Genomic DNA, 25,980 nt, shown 5'->3' with positions numbered 1-25,980 from the left:
TCATCAACTACTTGCTGGTAGAACATAACGACAAATACAAATTTGTCGACGATTTGTCGGTTTTACTCGCCTATCTTCTTCATGGCAATGTCTCCACCAAAAAATTCCCCGAAATCACTTTAGATGTACTAAGTTCACAGTGCTCTGATACAAAATTGATTATTAACTCTGTTAAGCCAAAAATACTTAGACTGAACCCACTAAAGAGAGACTTCGTCCCCCCTGAAGTTCCTTTCCCTGTTGTGAGTCAGGTGAAAATACTAGGTGTCATTTTCTCATGGTATTGCACCTTTACTACCCATATTAACAGTGTGACCCGTAAAGCAAACGCATCCCTGCGAACCCTTTCAAAAAATGTGTCGCTTTGGGTGCAACGCTCACAGTCTTCTACGGTTATACCTGTGCTACGTACAACTGTCAGTATTAAGAACCACCTATTTAATGCAGAAACTGGAGTCAATCCAAAAACGGGCAACCAGGATCATTCTGAGCAGTGTTGGGAAATACTTAAGTAAAAGTACTTAAGTAGAAATCTGAGTACTTGTACTCTACTTAAGTAAAAACTTTGTAAAGTACTTAATAGTTATTTTTAAGTAAAAAATTGAAGTAATCAACGGTACTTAAGTAGTCAAGTACTCTCTTCATGACACAGAAAAAATATACCGGCATGACGCTGGGCGATGCGATGAATTGAACTGCCTATATATTAGTGGATGAATGGATTTTAGTCTTTGAGAACAGCAGCTCCTGGCCCGGCGTGAAATTTCAAAAAAGGACACTATCACGGCGGAACTACCATATATATTACACGGAAATTTTTTGTGCTAAATGTGATAAACAGTAAGAACAAAAGGATATCGAGTAGCAAAGAGGCTAGTGAACTTATAGGCTCATTTTCGGGGTCGTCTGAAGCTGAAGATAATACTGGCCCTGATTATAGCTCACCTTCTAAAAAAGTTAAGGGTGATCTCTTTGCTGCAAGATCGTTGAAACTGACACAGTCAACAGTGAATTCTTTGGCATTGGACTACATTGTGGACGAGATGCGACCCCCTGTACACTGTTGAGAAGCCGTCTTTCAAAAATCTGATAACAGGTCTTGCACCTTATGCAAAGGTTCCAGGAAGAAAGGCTTTAGCTGTGCAAATTGAAGCTAAGTTTTTGAAGTAGAGAAAGATATGGTTCGTGATTCTGAACTCACCAACTACACACATTTGGTCTGCCAACAACAAAAGCTACTTGGGAATGACTGCACACTTGCTCACAGACATTTCAACGAGGATTTGAAATGGAAATTTTATGCCCTTGCTTGTTCCCGGTTCAAGGGCTCACACACTTATGACAGAATTGCTGAACAACTGAATGGCGTATTTGCCAGGTACAAAATTGCAGTTGATAAAAAGGAACGATGGATTGTGACCGATAGCGCCTCTAACTTTAGTAAGGCATTCAGGGACTATCCGATGGTTTCTGATGAAGATATTCAAGACAGTAATGAAGAAAATGAAGAAAAAGCAGGTCAGAATTACTAATTCTCTTTTACTAACGCTGAAGAGATACTCGATTCTCATGACGACCCCAAGTATTTCCAAATTCCTTCACTTTAGGTGTGTCAGCCACACACTTAACTTGCTTGGATCCACCGATGCTGATAAAGTCCTCTGTGATATTGCATATAAGAGACAGTACCAAGCCGCTTTTTTGAAGTATATTGCTCTTTGGGATCTCATGAATAAGAGTTCAAAAGCTGCTGATGCTGTGAAAGAGATATATGACAACACCTTAAAAGACCTGTGGTAACCAGGTGGCACTGGAAGTATGAAAGGGTCAAACGTCTTATGGATTGTCACAAATTTGGAAAGCTTACTAATGTATGTGATTCTTTGCAAAAACCAAGGCTAACTTCTCGTGATTTTGAAATTCTCGAAGAATATATGAAAATTATGAAGCCAGTAGCAATGGCATTGGACATTCTTCAGGGGGAGGAAAAATGCTACTTCGGTGCTATCTATCAAACAGTTCGTGGTAACGAACTGTGGTAAGGAGCGACCCGGCTCAATAGTAAACGAAACTCTAAAAAATGGAATTTCGATGCTAAGAGATATATAAAAAGAATCTGATTTTTATGCTGATTTTAAATATATAAGTTTCATCAAATTTAGTCTTCGTCATCAAAAGTTACGACCCTGAGAAAATTTGCCTTATTTTGGAAAATAGGTGGTAAAACCCCCTAAAGGTCATACAGTTAACGAAAATCACACCATCGCATTCAGCGTATCAGAGAACCCTATAGAAAAAAATTTCAAGGTCCATCTACAAAAATGTGGAATTTCGTATTTTTTGCCAGTAGACAAATCACGGGTGCGTGTTTATTTGTTTATTTGTTTTTTTCCCCAGGGGTCATCGTATCGACCAAGTGGTCCTAGAGTGTTTCAAGAGAGCTCATTCTAACAGAAATGAAAAGTTCTAGTGCCCTTTTTAAGTGACCAAAAAAATTGGAGCCTAGGCCCCCTCCCACGCTCATTTTTTCCCAAAGTCAACGGATCAAAATTTTGAGATAGCCATTTTGTTTTGCATAGTCGAAAACCATAATAACTATGTCTTTTGGGATTACTTACCCCCCACAGTCCCTGGGGGAGGGGCTGCAAGTTACAAACTTTGACCAATGTTTACATACAGTAATGGTTACTGGGAAGTGTACCGACGTTATCAGGGGGATTTTTTTGGTTTGGTTGTGGGGTTCAGGGGAGGGGGTTATATGGGAGGATCTTTTCTTGGAGGAATATTTCATGGGAGAAGTGAAATTCAATCAAAAGGGCGCAGTATTTTGTAGCATTACTATTAAAAAAAACAATGAAAATATAACCATGTAAAAGTTTTTTCAATTGAAAGTAAGGAGAAGCATTAAAACTTAAAACGAACAGAGATTATTACGCATATGAGGGGTTCTGAAAATACTTCGCTCTTTATGCTAAAAAAAACTTTAAGTAATTTCAACTATTTATTCTACGGCCTTTCTGATTCAGGGGTCATTCTTAAAGAATTGGGACAAAACAAGATTTAGTGTGAAGAGCGAGGTATGAACGAGGGGACCAACCCCCTCATATATATAATCAAAAATATAAGAATATAAAAGTTTGTTACGTAGGTTAATTCTTAAGTTACGTATATTTTTTACTAATAAAAACGTTCGTTAAAAATTAAAAGATCTAGTTCCCTTTTTAAGTAACCGGAAAATTAGAGGGCAACTAGGCCTCCTTCCCCACCCCTTTTTATCAAAATCGTCTGATCAAAACTGATCAAAAAGAGAAAGCCATTTAGCCAAAAAAAGAATTAATATGCAAATTTCATTTTAATAATTTATGTACGGAGAGCCAAAATCAGACATGCATTAATTCAAAAACTTTCATAAATTAAATAAAAAACAAGTTTTTTGAAATGAAAGTAAGGAGCGACATTAAAACTTAAAACGAACAGAAAAAACTCCGTATATGAAAGGGGCTTTTCCTCCTCGACACCCCGCTCCTTACCCTAAAATTTGATTCTTTCTCGCAACTCTACTTTTTAAAACAATAAAAAACTTTAGCGTAAAGAGCGGGGTGTCGAGCAGGAAAAGCCCCTTTCATATACGGAGTAATTTCTGTTCGTTTTAAGTTTTAATGTCGCTCCTTACTTTCATTTCAAAAAACTTGGTTTTTTTATTTATCCTACAATAAAATCACTTGAAAGGAAGCTCAAAAAGCTGAAAGATTTGGCGAAATTCAGCCAGCCTTTGATACATGCTCTACTTGTGGGTCTCTCATGCAAGAGACTATTTTATTGCCACGGGAAGTCATCCTTTCTTCAAATTGAAGTGGTATCCTGATAACCAGAAGGGTGAAGCAGCTAAACTCTTGATAGACGAAGCAAAAAAGGTCGAAGATTTCAGAAGTACATACGAGGCTGATAAAGGTAGCTATTTGTCTGAAGATCCAAGCCAGATCGTCCGAGCGAGTGAGAGGCAAATCTAGCATAAACCCTTTTTAGGATTGTATAAAAAATGTCATTTCATTTGTTGATAGATAAGTCTATTATTTGGGTTGACGCGCGCCTTGCCTCACTTCCACATTTTGATACCAAAAAGGACTTGTTGCACCTTGTTAAAATCCGGTTAATTTAAGGATTTATTCAATCAGACTCACACAAGGACAAAACCTTAGGCCTCGTCCACCCAAACTCTTCCAATAAAGTTTTTTGGATGCTGTTGTATGTTGTACAAGGATTATAGAACTTAATTTTTCAGTAGCAAATTCACGTGCTCTTCTACATTACCCTCTGCCTTTCAAAAATTTTGAATAAACGTTGAATTAATTTTGAATAAACGGTCATTAATGTTGATAAGTCCTTCTTAGGGATTTCAATTTATTTTTCACGAGAGGCATGAGTCATTTGATCACTGTCTTATAAAAAATGTTATGAGCTAACTAAAAATTTGAATTCAGAAACCATATTAAATATGTCTGGCAGTCAAATGTATGGTAAAGTAATATGTATGGTAAACTATTATATACGGTAAAATAGCAAACCCAACTAGTTATGAACTATTACTAAAAAGGTGATTTATCATTATGTCACTTTGTAACTAAATTGAGAGAATGATAGACATTGTAATATGTTGTCCTATCGGAAAATGGGACCGCTATCGGTATTCTTTAAGCTGGAAAAATTCAGAAATCAGTCTCTAGGGAAATCTTTCAAACCCTAATGTTTTTATTATATCTTTTCTATTATTGACTAGTTAAGATTCTCCTTAAGGACAGGGGTGTAATTTTCTATGGAGTAGGGGTGGGGGTACTGCAACCTAGACCCCACTGTGCTTCCCAGTTAAAATTCAATTTCTTCAAAAGTCTTGTCAAAACTAAGATGCCTGCATGATTCAAACGTCTACGGAAACGGGACAGTTTTGTTTAGTATATCTTTGCCTTTGGTACTAAATGGCTCATTCTTCAGTTTTCATTGTCCCTTTCACTTCATTTGGGAAAATTGGCTTCAACTTTCCCCCTCTCCCAAGATTTTGACGATAATACACCAAGGCTTAAGAAAAACAAAAGGGAAATTACTGCAGTACCAGAGTTTTATTTTGCGGCCATAACTGGTCAAATTTAATGAAATATCAACTCTCACCAACATTTTGTATCTTGTTTTCACTGATTAGTGAATAGCTATAGGGTATATTTAGGTATATTAATAGCTATAGGGTATATTATAGGGTATATCAACTCTCACCAACATGTTGTATCTTGTTTTCACTGATTAGTGAATAGCTATAGGGTATATTTAGGTATATTAATAGCTATAGGGTATATTATAGGGTATATCAACTCTCACCAACATGTTGTATCTTGTTTTCACTGATTAGTGAATAGCTATAGGGTATATTTAGCCAGTCAATCAGATCCTTTGAATATTTGACTCTTCCCTTACAATCATATTCGTATCCCACTTTCTCATTTTCATTGTGGTGCCCCTCCTAAAATTTATGTTTAAGAAAAAGTATAAATCTAAGATTCCATTCTAAGACCTATGGGAAACCAAGCCCAGTTGGGGACATTTGACAAAGAGCAATGTGGCTTCTGTATATTATTTATTTGCTTTCCCCACCACCCCCTTTGTATAGGAGATGATGTAGATCCCCCCCCTGGCCGCTTTGTATAGAAGGAGGTGACCGTAGAACCTTGAGAGGAGGCTCATTGGATTGGGAATTGAAAGCTTCAGTGCCCTGTTCAAAAGTCAAAAGTGATTGTATGAAGTAGAAATGCAATTTTTAACAAAAAACTGCTTTTTTCGGTAACGAATTATTATACAAATGATGTCATAAAAATTACATACTTTAGAATTTTTCGTTTTTGTTTTACTTTGAAACCTAGGCTGTAGACTACTAAAGGATTCTGGATACTGCAGTAGAATCTAATAGGGAAATGTTTTGGAAGTGTTGACTAATGTGAACTATAATCTCTTTGAATGGAGATCAACTATTTATAAATTTACTTAGAATAATTGCCCATGAAAACTTCTGAGAAATTCATTCAAATCTCCTGAGCAACAAATAAAATACAGTATAGCCTAGCTCAATACTTCATTCTGATAAACAAAAATTTAATTAATTTTTGGTATAGCCTTTCAAAATTTAACCAAGTGTTTACTAATAGTTTCTTTAAATTGTTGCCATGTAATTGTTCATTTCTTTGTTTACTTGAAAACAGAACTATATTTTGGTTGGATATGAGATAGAATTACCATCTAGTGGCACTCATTTAGAAATTCTATATGACTTAGGTACTATACCGACCAAAAAACAGCTTGATAACTAAAAAACACAATTATGTAATTTCATCCGTAAAACGTGACCAAACTATCTTAAGCCTTTAACAATGAGATCAAACGGTATTTTTCATGCCTAGAATTATATTATGTAGGCCCCTGATATTGTTCAACCTAAGCTATCCAAGACAATTCTTCTGGGAAGTGGCGTGGTTTGGGGGGTGAGGGCTTGAAGTTACCCCCAATAATTAAGAGAACAGCTTACTATAGCTCTTACCCGTTGACTCTCCAAATGTAGACCCCTCTTCCAACCAATAAAAATACTGGAGCTAAGCCCCTGCTTCTGGGAAGTATATTGTAAACTTTTATCCTAAATTATTCCTAATTTAAGACGCATAGTCTTGTTAGCATCAATTTTTAATCCTGTTCTGGTACCGGCGAACTCTTATGAACTTTAATGAGTCAGACTTTTGGCTTGTATTTCTACCTAGGACACCCAGAATAATGTTATGGACTAGGTTTAAGACATTTCAATCTTTCCATTTAGTGTCATGATTACGCATAACTTTTGCTGTGTTCTTAGGCACAAAATCCAAATAATTAAATAACAAGAGCTAAGAGCTCATTTGGCACTTGTGACAAGGCATGAAGAGCTAAGAGCCAATAGATCATATGGTATGAGCTCTAACAAAATTCTATGAATCAATAGATTGATTTAAAAGGAAAATAAGAGGTTTAATGCCGGTCAGGATTTAAAATAAGAGCTCTGAGTCACGATGTCTTTCTAAATATCAAAATTCATTAAGATCCGATCACCCATTGGTATGTTATAAATACCTAATTTTTCTAATTTTTCCTCTCCCTTTAGCCCCCCGGATGGTCGAATCTGGGAAAACGACTTTAACAAGTCAATTTGTGCAGCTCCCTGACATGTCTACCAATATTCATCGTCCTAGCACGTCCAGAAGCTCCAAACTCGCCAAATAATTGAACCTCTCCCCCGAACTCCCCCAAAGAGAGCGAATCCAGTACGGTTCCGTCAATCACGTATCAAGGACATTTGCTTATTCTATCCACCAAGCTTCATCCCGATTCCTCCACTCAGAGTGTTTTCCAAGATTCCCCCCTCCAACTCCCCCCAATGTCAAAAGATCTGGTCGGGATTTGAAAAAAGAGCTCTGAGACATGAATTTTTTCTAAGTATCAAATAAAACAGTTCGTGGGAACGAACTGTAGTAAGGAGCGACCCGGCTCAATAGTAAATGAAACTCTAAAAAACGAAAGTTTGATGCTAAAATATACATCAAAAGAATCGTATTTTCATGCTGATTTTAAATATGTAAGTTTCATCAAATTTAGTCTTTGTCACCAAAAGTTACGAGCCTGAGAAAATTTGCCTTATTGGAAAATAGGAAGAAACACCCCCTAAAAGTCAGACAATCTTAACGAAAATCACACCAACGCATTCGGCGTATCAGAGAACCCTGTAGCAAAAATTTCAAGCTCCTATCTACAAAAATGTGGAATTTCGTATTTTTTGCAAGAAGACAAATCAAGGGTGCGTGTTTATTTATTTGTTTTTTTTTTTTTGTTTTTTTTTTTCCCAGGGGTCATCGTATCGACCAAGTGGTCCTAGAATGGCGCAAGAGGGCTCAATTAACGGAAAGGAAAAATTCTAGTGCCCTTTTTAAGTGACCAACTAATTTTTGGCCTCTTCCCCTATGGGAGGCCTCCTCCCACGCTCGTTTTTCTCCATTGTCAACAGATCAAAATTTTGAGATAGCCATTTTGTTCCGCATAGTCAAAAACCATAATAACTATGTCTTTGGGAATGACTTACTCCCCCACGGTCCATGGGGGAGGGGCTGCAAGTTACAAACTTCGACCAGTGTTTACATATAATTAAATAAAAAAAACGAGTTTTTTTAACTGAAAGTAAGGAGCGACATTAAAACTTAAAACGAACAGAAATTACTTCGTATATGAAAGAGGCTGCTTCCTCATCAACGCCCCGCTCTTTACGCTAAAGTTTGACTCTTTCTCTCAATTCTTCTTTTTAAAACAGTAAAAAGCTTTAGCGTAAAGAGCGGGGCGTTGATGAGGAAGCAGCCTCTTTCATATACGAAGTAATTTCTGTTCGTTTTAAGCTTTAATGTCGCTCCTTACTCTCAGTTAAAAAAAACTTGTTTTTTTTTATTCATTTCATTAAGATCCTATCACCTATTCCTAAGATAAAAACACCCCAATTTTCACGTTTTCCAAGAATTCCGGTTTCCCCCTCCAATCCCCCAATGTCATAGGATCTGGTCGGAATTTAAAATTAGAGCTTTAAAGCACAAGATCCTTCTAAATATCAAATTTCATTAAGATCTGGTCACCCTTTCGTAAGTTACAAATACCTCAATTTTCGAAATTACACCCCCCCCCCCTTACTCCACCAAAGAGAGCAGATCTCTTCCGGTTATGTCAGTCACGTATCTTAGACAGGTTTTTATTCTTCCCATCCAGTTTCATCCTGTTCTCACCGCTTTAAGTATTTTCAAAGATTTCCGGTACCCCCCAACTGCCTCCCCCCCCAATTTCACTGGATCCGGTTGAGATTTAAAATAAGAGATCTGAGTTACGAGGTCCTTCTAAATAAAGAAATTTCATTAAGATCCGATCGCTCCTTCGTAAGCTGAAAATACATCATTTTTTCTGATTTTTCAGAATTAACCTCCCCCCCCCCTAATAGAGCGCATCCGTTCCAATTATCTAAATCACGTATCTAAGACTTCTGCTTATTTTTCTCACAAAGTTTCATCCCGATCCCTCCAATCTAAGTGTTTTCCAAGTTTTAGGTTCCCCCTCCCATCTCCCCCCAATGTCACCAGATCCGGTCAGGATTTGAAATAAGAACTCTTAGACACGATATCCTTCTAAATATAAAATTTTATTGAGATCTGATCAACCGTTCGTAAGTTAAAAATACTTCTATTTTTCTATTTTTCCAAATTAACGGGCCCCTCTCCCCCCCCCAGACGGTCAAATCAGACGCCTGCCAAATTTCATCGTCCTAGTTTACCTGGAAGTGCCTAAAGTAGCAAAACCGGGACCAACAGACCGACAGACCGACAGAATTTGCGATTGCTATATGTCACTTGGTTAATACCAAGTGCCATAAAAGCGAAGAGAGGAAACAACTCTTTTTATCTTCTAATTTTAAAAGAAAATCCGCTCTTAAAATCACTCCTAGGGATTCTTTTAAAGAAGTATTTAAAAGTATTTGAAAAGTATTTAGAAATGAAAAATCTGATTTTTGAGACCTAAAGGGTTATATTGCAAATTATTGGATGAAATACAATCCCCTGAAGGAATACCTGAGACCGTCTTTAGATAATTTGCTTGGAAAACATATCGCAGACCTTCTTAACAGTGATTCTTATATTAATTCTCGAAGTTTTCATAGCATTAGCTTATAAAATTTTTCTCACAGTTTCAACCCTTGAATCTTGGAAAATTCGTTCCTTTGCTAATGCTTTTATTTGTACCTTAAATATTTTTCATAATCTAAACCTAAGAAGGTTTTACCATCCTATTTGATACTATGTTCCCTCATAGCATTCATTGTGATCCTTAGGTCAAAATACTTAAAAGTAAACTGTGTTAAACACGACTATACTTAACCCTTGATTCCACATCTATCTACCTCCTATTTTACCTCATGGATTTTCCTCTAGGGACTTTTTTTAAAGGTAGTCAGAAATATAAATTTCGAGACCTGCTACTCTCTTCTCTCTCCCTCTTCTCCTCCCTCTCTTGGTATCAGAGCTAATTTAATTTTTGCATCTATGCACTCTTCAGCTAAATTTTCTTGTTTTATTGAAATAGGAGCTCATTGCCTTTATGTTGCCTGGCAACAACCACCCAAGAAGAAAAGGAAAAACTCTTCAGAGAAAAAACATTCTCCAACTCTACTTGAAAGCAAATAAGTTTCAAGTACCAGACGCAGAATGTCTTATGACATCGGAAAAATAAAAACAATCAAAATTTTGATAGACACTACTAGCTGTTCTCGTATATTAAGAATTGGATATCATATATACAAAAAGAAAGTTTGATACTAAACGAATGAGATAATAATAAAGATAGCTGCTGACGTCTGCTTAATTTTCTCAAAGAATTGGTCAATATTATATTATCTCTAACAACTCACCGCAGCACAAGGCCACCTAGAGGCCAACAGTGCTACGCACACCTCTGTTCTATCCCAATCTATTCAAAGCATCCCTCCTTAAACCCTCCCAAAAAGTTTCCATTTCCCTTAAGTCTTGCTTACGACATCCTTGCAACCCCTTCGGGGACCACCCGCTCTTCATTTGGCCCTAGATGGCTGGTCAAAAAGGATCATTTTCTGCAATATGTCATCCTTCATCCGCATAACGTGTCCTAGTCATCTCCTCCTTTATCTTTTTAGAGTCCATGAAACCATGTCAGAACCGCCTTTTTCGTGCAGTTTACTGTTCGAAATGTGGCCAGTCAGAAGGCAATGTGGCCAGTCAGCCAGTCAGAAAAGAATTCGTAAACGATTCCTCTAGAAAATATCAACGTATCTTATTTTGTCTTTTGGGACGCCAATGTTTCAGAAGAATGCTTGATCACTGTAGCTTCTAATATTCTAATCATGTTTCGCAGACTGGTCTTTCTATTCTCACAAACCTTTTTCGACTGTGAAAAAACATTTTGAGTCTTGACTAATCTACTTTTAACGTTGTTCCTGCATCCATCATTTTTGCTAATAATACTACCTAAGTAAGTGAAGCAACCCACTTGATCAACCTTCTCATTACCCAGAATCATCTTTTAACGTTCATTTATTATAAAGTCTAAGTAGATTATTCATCTTGCTTTAATTTTCAAGGCTATTGTTGCAACCTGAACCCTCAAAACCTCACAGACATTCTTTATTTTACCCATATATTCATCTAATACACTTAAATCATCAGAACAATCTAAGTCTAAGAGAACGTTACTTTCCCGTTTAATTTTATGCTCTCTCATAGCCTTTGCAGTGCTCCTTAAGAAAAAGTCAATCAAAATATTCTATATAAACGGGCATAGAACGGGACCCTGTATAACTCTTAATTCATTACGAAACCAGCTACTTACTTCATTTCCTACCTTAATGCTATTCTTGTTGAATTAAATTATCTGATATGCTATCAGTGGTGTCTTTGAGGGGGGGCAAGGGGGGAAGTTGCCCCCAATAAATTGAAAACTATAGTTTATTAAGTAGCTTTAAAACTGTTGCTCGTTCTAAGTGTAAAATTCACTCTTTACTTTGAACAGATAATCGTTTTTCAAATTAATTCACGCTCGTTTTTAACATAGGGAAAATGGGAAAAATAGGGATTCATTACACTTCTTAATATGTTCCACACTAGTATTTTTCCAAATATACTGCCTTTGAAACCTTATCAAAGAGTTCGTGGTAACAAACTGTAGTAAGGAGCGACCCGGCTCAATAGTAACCGACCCAATAAAAAACGGAATTTGGATACCAATAGTTACATCAAAAGAATTGCATTTTGATGCTGATTTTAAATATATAAGTTTTATCAAGTTTAGTCTTACCCATCAAAAGTTACGAGCCTGAGAAAATTTGCCTTATTTTAGGAAATGGAGGGAAACACCCCTTAAAAGTCATAGAATCTTAACGACAATCACACCATCAGATTCAGCGTGTCAGAGAACCCTACTGTAGAAGTTTCAACCTCCTATCTAAAAAATGTGGAATTTTTCACTTTTTGCCAGAAGACAGATCACGGATGCATGTTTATTTGTTTGTTAGGTTTTTTGTTTTTGTTTTTTGTTTTTCCCCCAGGGATGATCGTATCGACCCAGTCGTCCAAGAATGTCGCAAGAGGGTTCAATCCAACGAAAATTAAAAGCTCCCACGCACATATTTTCACCAAAGTCACTGGATCGAAATTTTGAGATAGCCATTATGTTCAGCTTAATCGAAAACTTAATAACTATGTCTTTGGGGACGACATCATCCCCCAAAGTCCCCGGGGGAGGGGCTGCAAGTCACAAACTTTGACCATTATTTACATACAGTAATGGTTACTATGAAGTGTACAGATGTTTTCAGGGGGACTTTTTGCGTCGGGGTGGGGGTGGGTCGGGGATGGGGTTACACGGGAGGATCTTTCTAAGGAGGAATTCATCGTGAGGGAAGAGAATTTCCATGAAGGGGGAGCAGGATTTTCTAGCATTATTAAAAAAAAACAATGAGAAAATAAATAATTTTTTTTCAACTGGAAGTGACGAGCAGCATCAAAACTTGAAATGAACTGAAAATATGACGTACATAAGGCGGTTCGTCTCCTCCGCAATACCATGCTCTTTACACTAAAGTATTTTTAGTAATTTTAACTGTTTATTCTACGGCCTTTGTGATTCAGGGGTCATTCTTAAAGAATTGGAACAAAATTGACGCTCTAGCGTAAAGAGTGAGGTATTGATGAGGGGACGAGCCCCCTCAGATACGTAATTAAAATACACAAATATAGAAGTTCATTACGTAAGTTAATTCGTAAGTTACGTATATTTATTAATAACAAAAACGTTCGTAAAAAATAAAAATTCTAGTTGCATTTTCAAGTAACCAACAATTGGAGGGAAAATAGACCTCCTCCCCCACCCCTTTTTTTTACCAAAATATTCAGATCAAAACTATGAGAAAGCTATTTAGCAAAAAAATTAAAGTGCAAATTTCGTTTTAATTAATCATGTGCGGTGAGCCAAAATCAAAACATGCATTGATTCAAAAACGTCCAGAAATAAAATAAAAAAACAAGTTTTTTTTTAACTGCATGTAAGGGGTGACATTAAGACTTAAACGAACAGAAATTGTCCGTATATAAAAGGGTTGTTCCCTAAAACTTTTGACTCAAAGACTCAAGCTTTAGCGTAAAGAGCGAGGAGTTAAGGATGGGACAACCCTTTTCATATACGGAACAATTTCTGTTCGTTTTAAGTTTTAATGTCGCTCCTTACTTGCAGTTAAAAAAAACTTGTTTTTTTATTTAATAATGCAGTAAAAATGGAACCTTAGTTTATGAAAAATAAAAAAATGTACTATGTTTCCTGTTTTACCACATTTACTCAGGTCAAGTTTTTCCTTGATATTTAAGGTTCTTTTAATTCCTAAAATCTATCACTTCGGGATTAGATTTTTGAGTTTTAAAACTTTCAAAAGTTGAAATGAATGCATCCTCTAAATTTGCAAATAGGACAGAAATGGAATCAATGAAGAATAAAAAAGTAGATGTACAGTGAACGTAATTTCCTGAATGAAAAGAAATCATTGAAAAGGAAAATAAGACTTGGTGCTTTTTATAGTGAAATTCGTACTATAACTATTTAGATCAAGCCGATTGTAGTTTGGTTATGATATTTGGGTATTTAAGCCAAATACAATATAGGAACTGAGTTAAACCAAATTAGAAGTAATTTGGTATATTTTTCTAACAATTTAGAAATTTGTGTCCGTGCATAAGTGTTACCAACCCATTCTTTTTTTTATTGATATCAGTTTTATCATCCAGCACCATAAGGCCGAGCTTTGCTTGTGATTAAATAAAAAAAACAAGTTTTTTTAAACTGAAAGTAAGGAGCGACATTAGAACTTAAAACGAACAGAAATCACTCCGTGTATGAAAGGGGTTGTCCCCTCCTCATCGCCCCAAACAAGGACAACCTGCTTTCCGTTTATCCCTAGATAGTTGGAAGAAAAGGACAAACTTCGGCAATCTGTCATCCTTCATCTGCAGAACGTGCCCTAGCCATCTCAACCTTTCTTTCATTATAGCCCTAGAAAGCATGATTGAACCACATTCTTCGTAGAGCCTACTGTTTGAAATACGGCCACTTTTCGGAGAACCCATGCTTCAGAGCCATATGTAACCACTGTCATCACTGTACCTTCCAATTCTAGTTTGCAGACTTACATTCCTGTTCTTCCAAAGTTTTTTAACTGTGAAAAAACACCGTAAGCATTGGCTATTCTACTTTTAACATCTTCACTGTTCCTTAATAATGCTACCAAGGTAAGTGAAGCTGCCCACCTGATCAATCTTTTCGTTACCCAACGTCACCTTTTCATCCTCACTTATTACTAGAATTAGTGACTTAGTCTTCTTAGCATTAAATTTCAAACCTATTCTAATACCTGAACTCGCAAAACCTCTAAAGTTTTTGAAAGTCTAGTAGTAGTAGTAGTAGTAGTAGTAGTAGTAGTAGTAGTAGTAGTAGTAGTAGTAGTAGTAGTAGTAGTAGTAGTAGTAGTAGTAGTAGTAGTAGTAGTAGTAGTAGTAGTAGTAGTAGTAGTAGTAGTAGTAGTAGTAGTAGTAGTAGTAGTAGTAGTAGTAGTAGTAGTAGTAGTAGTAGTAGTAGTAGTAGTAGTAGTAGTAGTAGTAGTAGTAGTAGTAGTAGTAGTAGTAGTAGTAGTAGTAGTAGTAGTAGTAGTAGTAGTAGTAGTAGTAGTAGTAGTAGTAGTAGTAGTAGTAGTAGTAGTAGTAGTAGTAGTAGTAGTAGTAGTAGTAGTAGTAGTAGTAGTAGTAGTAGTAGTAGTAGTAGTAGTAGTAGTAGTAGTAGTAGTAGTAGTAGTAGTAGTAGTAGTAGTAGTAGTAGTAGTAGTAGTAGTAGTAGTAGTAGTAGTAGTAGTAGTAGTAGTAGTAGTAGTAGTAGTAGTAGTAGTAGTAGTAGTAGTAGTAGTAGTAGTAGTAGTAGTAGTAGTAGTAGTAGTAGTAGTAGTAGTAGTAGTAGTAGTAGTAGTAGTAGTAGTAGTAGTAGTAGTAGTAGTAGTAGTAGTAGTAGTAGTAGTAGTAGTAGTAGTAGTAGTAGTAGTAGTAGTAGTAGTAGTAGTAGTAGTAGTAGTAGTAGTAGTAGTAGTAGTAGTAGTAGTAGTAGTAGTAGTAGTAGTAGTAGTAGTAGTAGTAGTAGTAGTAGTAGTAGTAGTAGTAGTAGTAGTAGTAGTAGTAGTAGTAGTAGTAGTAGTAGTAGTAGTAGTAGTAGTAGTAGTAGTAGTAGTAGTAGTAGTAGTAGTAGTAGTAGTAGTAGTAGTAGTAGTAGTAGTAGTAGTAGTAGTAGTAGTAGTAGTAGTAGTAGTAGTAGTAGTAGTAGTAGTAGTAGTAGTAGTAGTAGTAGTAGTAGTAGCAGTGTTATTAAGGGTAGTACCATTTGCATATTGCCTGTTGGTCAGTTGAACATCGCCTTCATGGTGCCCCAGAAGTTTTACCTTGACACGTTAAGCCATTCCAAAAAAACTTTTGATATGTACTTTTCACACCCTTTTCACCTTAATGCTCTAAAATTTACAAGTTGTTGCAATTGAAGTAGTAGTTGGAGTAGTTTAGTAGCAGTAGAAGCATAAAAAAGAGTAGCAGTGGTATTAGTGTTAATGGTGACAAGCATATATTACCTTTTTGTCAATGGATCTTACCCTTTAAGTATTCTCCGAAAGATTCAACTTAATACCCAAACCGATTCTTGAGACACGCCCTTTTGACCATCTACATGCGCATAGTATGTCTTGATTTAGTTGAAATTCCCCCTCAATATTCTGTCAAATTTCCATCTTCATACATTTACCCTTAGTTGTACTAGTATCATAGTAGTAGTGGTAGTAGTAGTAGGAACAGTAGTAGCAGTAATCTATATATATAAAAACTAGCTGTTGGGGTGGCACTTCGCGCCACCCCAACGCCTAGTTGGTGGGGCGCTTCGCGAATATACGTACAAAATGTTGTATATTCGAATATACGCGAATATACAATAGTTGCGAATATACAACATTCTTGGCTTTCCCATTGTCTGTGCATATACAAAGCCGTATGTACTAATAATGACGTCATATGCAAACGCTCTTTTTACAAACAAACAAACATGCATACACACAACTCGTTTTTATATAGATAGATAGATAGATAGATACAATACAAATTAACTGCGTAAAACTTGCGAATATACAACATTCTTCGCTGTCCAATTGTAGCTGCATATAAATAGATTGTCAGGTTTACCGACCCTCAAACATGCAACGTACAATGGTCCATGGTGGGGCCCTTCGCGCCCCCCAAGCCCCCCCGCGCGCGTAAGTCGTTACGCGCATTATTAGTAACGTGCCATTGTAGTTGTGTCCCTGTGTCCCACCTGTGAATATAGATAGATTTATATATGTGTTTCAAACTACGTAAAACTTGCGAATATACAACATTCTTGGCTTTCCCATTGTCTGTACATATACAAAGCCTTATGTACTAATAATGACGTCATATGCAAACGCTCTTTTTACAAACAAACAAACATGCATACACACAACTCGTTTTTATATAGATAGATAGATAGATAGATACAATACAAATTAACTGCGTAAAACTTGCGAATATACAACATTCTTCGCTGTCCAATTGTCGCTGCATATAAATAGATTGTCAGGTTTACCGACCCTCGAACATGCAACGTACAATTGTCCATGGGAAAAACAATCAGTATTAAGATCTATACCACATTTTTCTAATGATTGACCGTGAGCTTTGTTAATGGTGATTGCAAATGCTAATCGAATTGGGAATTGCAATCTTTTAAATTGAAAAGGCAGATCCGTTGGAATCATGGGAATGCGAGGAATAAGAACAGCCTCACCCTCCAAAGGTCCTGTCAAGATTGTGGCCTCTATTAGGTTTTCCATTGTTTTTTTTACGGCAAGTCGCGTGCCATTGCAAAGCTTTGGTGGGTTGATATTTCTTAAAAGTATTATTGGTACGCCTATTTTTAGTTGTAGCACGTGTGGTGGAAACCCTGAAAGATCTATGGAATCTAAAAATTCAGATGGATAATTAACCGCTTCATTTGGTTCCAAAACTGTGTCGACTGACTTGTAAAGGACTGCCTGGTCTCGAATCTTGGTCAAAACAATATTGTTGATTTCGTGGACGTCTATATTTTTGGGTGCGAGAATCGCTCTTTCACTTAGCCATTTATTATTTTTATAATTTTTTAGAATATTCGGAAATACTTTTTCAATCAATTCATTTTTGGACGTCACTAAATTACAGAAATCAGCAGGTAGTTGTATACGTCCTGAAATTGAGTTCACTGGGAGCTTTCCGTTTCCAATTGCCAGCAATTGATCTGAAAATGTTTGACCAGAGTCATCGTTTTGCAATCGGACAAGCATATTTGTAGTTAATTTTAATATTTTTACGTGTGCCCATAAATTAGAATTTTTCAGGCAAGCTTTCATTTCGTCTGCAGGAGTTGATCTAGGTATTATAGGTAATGTTTGCCTGAAATATCCCGCAAGCAATATTAATGTGCTGCCAAAGGGTTTCGACTTGCCTCTCAAATCTTTCAAGCATTGATCCAGAGCCTCGAGCGATTTTTTGTGTGCCATTGACCACTCATCCCAAATAATAAGTTTGCATTGCTGCAATACTTTACCCATCCCAGATGATTTGGAAATATTGCACGTGGGAGTTTCTGTAGAATGCAAATTCAGAGGCAATTTCAAAGCGGAATGAGCAGTTCTTCCACCAGGCAGCAATGTTGCGGCTATTCCGGACGACGCAATTGCCAACGCTATATCATTTTTTGATCGAATTGATGCCAGAATAATTTTTATCACAAAAGATTTACCAGTACCTCCTGGCGCATCCAAAAAGAAAATTTCTCTAACGTTGTTATCGACACAATGTATTATCGTATCATAAATGTCTTTTTGCTCCGACGTTAACTTGGAAATGTTATTTTGTACATACGACAATAGATCACTCGTACTGTAACTTTGTTCACGATCCAATTCTACACATGTCGAAACGGCAGCGATACGGTTAAGTGAAGGCATTCCCAAATCCTGAAGAGGTTTGTTTGCCATACGTACGTTTTTTAAGTTTCTGGGACAACATTTTCTATAAGAACCTTAAATGGCCCAGGGCATAACTTACAACCTTCGCCCGGAGGGCTTTTTTGGGGGGAATGGGTTGTCGTTCTCAAAAACATAATTTCCGGGTATTTCAACTACGTTAAACAAAATGGCTATCTCAAAATTTATATTGGATGCATTTAGGGACAATACTATGTGTGTGAGTTGGGGGGTAGTAGCTGCCCTAAAATCACTTTGACTCTTAAAACTCGCACCAAAGCTTCTGATTGTCAATCCAATGAGCCCCCTCCGAAGCTTATATGACCACGCTTTCTATAAAAACCTTAGATGCCCCCAAGAAATAACTTACAACCCTTGCCCTGAGGGCGGGGGAGGGGGATTTGTCATCCTCAAAGACGTAATATCCGAAACTTTCGACTACGTTGAACGAAATGGCTATATTAAAACTTTGATAGGAAGTGTTTTAGAAAATGATGGGCGTCGTGGGGAGAATATTTGCCCTCCGATCCCTTTCTACTGATAACAAAGGCACTAGTCCTCTCAATTTCTAATCGAATTAGCCCATTTTGAAGTTTCTACGACAAGACTATCCATAAAGCCTTACACGCCCTAAGGAAATAACTTAAAACTCTTGCCCTGAGGGCTGTGGGGGTTGTCATATTCAAGGTCATAATTTTCAAGACTGTTTAACTACGTTGAACAAAATGGCTATATCAACATTTTGATCGGAAATGCTACGAAAAATTAAGCCAGAGAAAATAGGCTTTAATTTCAACAAAGCAGTGAACAAAAAATAAAAACAAAACTGCGCTTAAATTAAAAATATTCCAAATATTTTGGCCCTATAGTGAAACCATGGTTTGAAACCATGAGTGACCTATTGTTTCACTGTAGACATTCGTTTTGTTTTTTTTCTTATGTTGCAACATCCTTGCTAGTAGTTTGTTTCTAATGTGAGTTGTTCTTATTTATTTATTATTATTTTTTTCTTCTTCTTCGTGTGTTTAGTTGTCGTGTTTTTTTTGTGTGTGTTATGTTTTAAAAATATTTTTTTTCTTCGTTCTTCTTTCTTTTTTTCGTTCTTTTTTTTTCCGTTGAGAAAGGACGTGGTGCCGAGATATTCAGGATATTTTTAATTAAAGCGTAGTTTTGTTTTTATGTTTTTTTTTGCTGCTTTGTTGAACTTAAAACTCGTTTTCTCTTTCTTAATATTTCGTAAATGGAAAAGTTGGGAGGTCTAAGAAATTATTTTCGCCATCCGATTACTTTCAACTGTTAAAAGGGGCACTAGCGCTCTCAATTTCCAATTGAATGAGCCCTTTTTTAAGTTTCTAGGACAACACTTTCTATAAAAGCCTTATATGACTCCATGGCGTAGCTTAAAACCTTCGCCCTGGGGGTTTTTGGGGGGGGGGGGGGTGGGGTTGTCATTCTCAAAGATATAATTTCCGGACCTTACAACTACGTTGAACAAAATGGCTGTCTCAAAATTTTTATTAGATGCATTTCGGGATAATACTACGTATGTGACTACACAAGACTACATTTTGATTAAAAAATATTCCAAATATTTTGGCCCCATGTCCAGAAGCCTTTCTCAACAGAAAAAAAGGAAAAGAAAGAAAAAGAAAGAAGAAAAAACATTTTTAAAACATAACACAAAAAACACGACAACTAAACGCACAAAGAAGAAGAAAATAGATAAATAACAATAGATAAATAAGAACAACTCACATTATAAACAAACTTCCAGCACTGATGTTAAAACATAAGAAAAAAAACCAAATGTCTCTAGTGAAACTAAGGTTTGAAACCATGAGCGACCCTTTGGTTTCACTGTAGACATTCGCTTTGGTTTTTTTCTTATGTTGTAACATCAGTGCTGGAAATTTGTTTATAATGCGAGTTGTTCTTCTTTATATATTGTTATTATATTTTCACTTCTCTGTGTGTTTAGTTGTCGTATTTTTTGCGTTTGCGTAATGTTTTAAAAACATTTTTTTCGTTGCTCTTTCTTTTTTTCGTTCTTTTCCTTTTTTTTCCGTTGAGAAAGGCTCCCGGACGTGGGGCCGAAATATTCGGGAAATTTTTTTAATTAAAGCATAGTTTTGATTGTAATTTTTGTTCACGTATTTTTTGAAATTAAAACCCGTTTTTTCTTGCTTAATTTTTCTGAAATGGAAAAGCAGTGTGGTCTAAGAAATTATTTATCGGGTGTGTTACAAGAAATGAAGGAGGTGGGCGGGGGGGATTCCCCGTCTAATTACTTTCAACTATCAAAGGTGGCACTAGCTATCTCAATTTTCAATCGAATGAGCCTTTTCTTAAGTTTCTAGGACAACACTTTCTATAAAAAAAAGCCTTATATGCCCCCAGGGCATAAATTACAACATTCGCCCTGAGGTCTTGGGGGGGGGGTATCATCCTCAAACACATGATTTCTGGACCTTTCGTTGAGCAACATGGCTATCGCAAAATTTCAATTGGACATGTTTGGGAAAATGGTGGTTTGGGAGGGGGATTTGTTGCCCTCCAATCACTTTCGACTATTAAAAAGGGCACTAGTTGTTTCATATCCAATCGAACAAGCCCCTGTTGAAGTTTCTATAATAACATCTTCGATACGAAGCGCCATGGTCTAAGACAGAAAAAAATGAAAAAAAAAACAATATATTGTGCCAACTTTGTTCTTTACTTAGGCAGCGTTATTGCGCTGCCTATGATTACGATATTCCAATTATAGCTTCAAGTGAAAACGGTGTCAGGTGACGCTAAATGCTTATATTTGGGCTAAACAACATTTTTAGGCAGTGTCATGCAGGGCAACAAATCACGAAAATATACGGGTTTGGGGAGGGGGTGCGATTTTTATTTTCTATTATGTTGTTTCGTTTCTGTTTTTAATGAATTACCAAAGATGATATTTATCCAGTGAAAATATCCAAAAACTGTTTTCCAAAATCTAGGGGGGGGATTTCTAACAAAATAAACAAAAGTAACCAACACCACCCTAATTTGGGCCCCTGGACTCAGCCAATGGATGTTTCGAGTCACCTCACTTCATCTTGCAAATACAATGTTTTCGCCCCCTTCATTTGAATTTCCACGTTTAGCAAATCCCGATTTGTGTTTTGGAACTTGTAGTAAACATTTCTTGTTTAAAAAAAATGCAAAAACAGATAAAATAAAATTTACTTGAAATCTCTTAGAGGTTTGTTGTTAATTGGAAAGTTCAAGTACTATTGAGATTTCAGTTATAAGCACTTTACAAATATTTTTATTAATTATTTCTTTTGAGTATCTTGCGTGCCAGTAGCAAAGGAGGAAAAAGTTAGGAGTCATACTGGTTCAACAGAAGGAAAAAAGTCACTGATACCAGCAATATAAATTTGTCAGCCTGTTAAACGTTGTACCACAGATAGTAAAGAACACCCTTTATTTTTCTTTACAAAATTTCTTCATAAAGATTAAAGTCAAGTATCCTATTTAGAGCTTTGACCTATTATAAGTAAGTAGCTCTAGATCATTGGTTTTCGCTTGATGTAAGATCAGCATTTTCGACACAATTCCTCACTATAAATCTAATTGCTTCTTAACCTAAAAAAATATGAAATAAAGTAAAGAAGAGAAGAACAATAAATGAAAAACACACTGTTGTCAGATCCAGCACAGGCACCATTTTTTGGGTCCTTTTTGGTTTTTCCATTCTGAGTATGACTAGTAATTAGTACCAATGGAAGCTTCCCTGTAATTGAACCTTCTGTATTATTTTTTTGACGGTTGGTACCTCGACTTCCTGGTGAGTTTATTCCAGAAGACTAGAAGGAAAAAGGATGGAATATTTTACTTTAGATAATTGTTACTGTCACTAACACCTAACCAATAATTAGTCGTAAAAAAAAAGAAATATGTGAATTATTTGACAAGCAAAAGACAAAATCGGGAAACGCTTAAAGATCAAGAGATTTCGGAAGGGGAAGGGGAGTAGCTTCAAAGGCATCCCTGGCTTACGTATCTGACCAAACCACTATCTGGCCGTTTATTATTTTTTTTTTTTATAATATTAATGTTCTGGTTAAAGCAAAGATAAGAGTGCAATTTTATGATTTATGCAAATCAAGGAGATATTTCCCATCTGGGTATGGGTGCTGTTTTCGTTTGAATTTTCGCTTCAAGCCAGAACATGCAAGCTTATATATATATATATATATATATATATATATATATATATATATATATATATATATATATATATATATATATATATATTCGCCGCCGGGCCCAAGCATGTCATGCGGCAGGCGTGCCGCGTGCCATTAGGAGAAAAACAGAGAGGTTTTACGAAGGGAAGAGGATGTATCGACTGAATTTTCACTATTAGATCAATAATTGAGAAGTGTTTGAGTCACCAAACACCGTTAGTCCTCAGTTTTAAATATTATCAGCAATTGTTTTATTCAGCTGATAGAAGAGCTTTGGCGAAGGTCTTGCGTTCTATCTCCAATTAAGTGGATACTTTTCATGTACATTGGATCAACAAGGATAGTAAAGTGAATGGAAGAACACGGGATCAAATAGGGATGCCAAAATCTCTTGGATTGAAAACATTCTTATGATTTAAGCTTCCTAGATAAAAGTGTTAGCAAAATGAATTAGCTTTTAGAATATTTTTGAGTTTAAGACGCAAGAAAAGGTTTGAAAATTAATGATAAGAAGACTAAGTCACTAAGGCTAGGAATAAATGAAGAGGAAAAGGTGATGTTGGGTAAGGACAGGATCGATCAAGTGGACAACTTCACTTACCCAGGTATCAAACAGTTCGTGGTAACGAACTGTTGTAAGTAGCGACCCGGCTCAATAGTAACCAAAACTCTAAAAAACGGAGTTTTGATACCAACAGTTACATCAAAAAATCGCATTTTAATGCTGATTTTCAATATATAAGTTTCATCAGGTTTAGTCTTACCCATCAAAAGTTACGAGCCTGAGAAAATCTGCCCTATTTTAGAAAATAGGGTGAAACACCCCCTAAAAGAATCATAGAATCTTAATGAAAATCACACCAACAGATTCAGCGTATCAGAGAACCATATTGTACAAGTTCCAAGATCCTATCTACAAAAATGTGGAATTTTGTATTTTTTGCCAGAAGACAATCACGGATGCGTGTTTATTTGTTTGTTTTTTTGTTTTTTTTTTTTGTTCTTTTTCCCAAGGATGATCGTATCGACCCAGTGGTCCTAGAATTTTGCAAGAGGGTTCATTCGAACGAAAATGAAAAGTTCTAGTGCCCTTTTTAAGTGACCGAAAAAATCGGAGGTCACCTAGGCCCCCTCCCACGCTCATTTTTTTCCCAAAGCAGTCGGATCAATTCTGAGATAGCCATTTTATTCAGCATAGTCGAAAAACCTTATAACTATGTCTTTGGGGACGACTTACTCCCCACAGTTCCCGTGGGAGGGGCTGCAAGTTGCAAATTTTGACCAGTGTTTACATGTATTAATGGTTATTGGGAAATGTAAAGACGTTTTCAGGGGGTTTTTGGTTGGGAGGGGGGAGGTTGAGAAGAGGGGGCTATGTGGGAGAAATTTTCCATGGAGGAATTTGTCATGGGGGAAGAAGATTTCCATAAAGGGGGCGCAGCATTTTCTAGCATTATTTAAAAAAACAATGAAAAAATAAATATGAAAAAGTTTTTTTCAAATGGAAATATGGAGTAGTATTAAAACTTAAAACGAACAGAAAATATTATGCATATAAGGGGTTCACCTCCTCCTAATACCTCACTCTTTACGCTAAGGGATTGTTAGTAATTTCAACTATTTATTCTACGGTCTTTGTGATTCAGGGGACAAAATTTAAGCTTTAATGCAAAGAGTTATTGACGAGGTATTGACGAGTGGGCGAACCTTCTCATATACGTGCTCCATGACACGACTACCAATTTACATTGTCCTAGCACGTCCAGAAGCACCAAACTCGCCAAAGCACTGAACCCCTCCCCCAACTCCCCCAAAGAGAGCGAATCCAGTATGGTTACGTCAATCACGTATCTACGACATTTGCTTATTCTATCCACCAAGCTTCATCCCGATTCCTCCTCTCTAAGTGTTTTCCAAGATTTCCGATTTCCCCCTCCAACTCCCCCCAATCTGGATCCAACCCCAAAAGATCTGGTCGGGATTTGAAGTAAGAGCTCTGAGACATGAATTCCTTCTAAATATCAAATTTCATTAAAATCCGGTCACCCGTTCTTAAGTTAAAAATACCTCAATTTTTCTAATTTTTCTAAATTAACACCCACCAGCTCGTCCAAAGACAACGGTTCCGTTCCAATTATGTCAATCACGTATCTAGAACTTGTGATTATTCTTCCCACCAAGTTTCATCCCGAACTCTTCACTCTAAGCGTTTTCTAAGATTTCTGTCTCCCTCCTCAAACCACCTATGTCCCCGGATCCAATTCGAGTCGAAAATGGAACATCTGAGACATAAGATCCTTCTATATATCAAGTTTCATTAAGACCCGATCACCTATTAATAAGATAAAAACACCCCAATTTTTACGTTTTCCAAGAATTCCGGTTTCCCCCTCCAACCCCCCTCCCAATGTCACAGGATCTGGTCAGAATATAAATAATAGCTTTAAAGCACAAGATCCTTCTAAATATAAAATTTCATTAAGATCTGGTCACCCATTCGTAAGTTACAAATACCTTTTTCCGAATTACCGCCCCCCCCCCACACACCTCCATCAAAGATGGCGGATCCGGTCCGGTTTTGTCAGTCACGTATCTTAGACTTTTTTTTATTCTTCCCATCCAGTTTCATCCAGATCTTTCCGCTTTAAGTATTTTCTAAGATTTCCCCCCCCCCCCCAATGACGCTGGATCCAGTTGAGATTTAAAATAAGAAATCGGAGTTACAAAGTCCTTCTAAATATGAAGTTTCATGAAGATCCGATCACTCCTTCGTAAGTTAAAAATACGTCATTTTTCTAATTTTTCAGAATCCTCCCCCCAATAGAGCGGATCCGTTCCAGTTATGTCAATCACGTATCTAAGACTTCTTTTTATTTTTCCCACCAAGTTTCATATCGATCCCTCCACTCTAAGTGTTTTCCATGATTTTCGGTTCCTCCCCCCAGACTCCCTCCAATGTTACCAGATCCGGTCGGGGTTTAAAATAAGAGCTTTGAGACACGATACCCTTCTAAATATCAAATTTCATTGAGATCTGACCACTCGTTCGTAAGTTAAAAATACCTCATCTTTTCTAATTATCAGAATTACTATCCCCCCCCCCGCCCCAACTACCCCAAAGAGAGCCAATCCAATCCGGTTATGTCAATGATGTATCTAGGACTTGTGCTTATTTGTCCTATCAAGTTTCATTCCGATCCCTCCACTCTAAGCGTTTTTCAAGATTTTAGGTTTCCCCCTCTCAATTCCCCCCCCCCCCAAATGTCACCAGATCCGGTTGGGATTTTAAATAAGAGCTCTGAGACACGATATCCTCCCTAACATCAAATTTCATTAAGATCCCATCACCTGTTCGTAAGTTAAAAATATTTCTGCTTTTTTCTATTTTTTCCGAATTAACGGGCCCCCCACCCCCCCCCCACCCCAGATGGTCAAATCGGGAAAAAGACTATTTCTAATCTAGTCTGGTCCCTGATAGGCCTGTAAAATTCCATCATCCTAGCTTACCTGGAACTGCCTAAAGTAGCAAAACCGGGAACGACAGACAGA

General features: G+C 36.8%; 1 protein-coding gene across 5 annotated transcripts in view; it reads right to left on the bottom strand.

Moving 5' to 3' along the window:
- The window catches only part of LOC136036418 (solute carrier family 35 member F3-like), a 183,027-nt gene that overhangs the window by 130,116 nt on the left and 26,931 nt on the right, over positions 1-25,980 (bottom strand). For all 5 annotated transcript variants that reach the window (XM_065718638.1, XM_065718637.1, XM_065718639.1 and 2 more), the window contains exon 3: positions 21,882-22,047. In XM_065718638.1, the coding sequence (XP_065574710.1) occupies positions 21,882-22,047 (166 nt within the window). The remainder of the gene's footprint in view (positions 1-21,881; positions 22,048-25,980) is intronic.

Source organism: Artemia franciscana, chromosome 15, assembly GCF_032884065.1.
Source record: "Artemia franciscana chromosome 15, ASM3288406v1, whole genome shotgun sequence".
Taxonomy (NCBI): Eukaryota; Metazoa; Arthropoda; class Branchiopoda; order Anostraca; family Artemiidae; genus Artemia; species Artemia franciscana.
The sequence above is the reverse complement of the archived record's forward strand: the minus strand, read 5'-3'. Positions and strand labels throughout refer to the sequence as shown.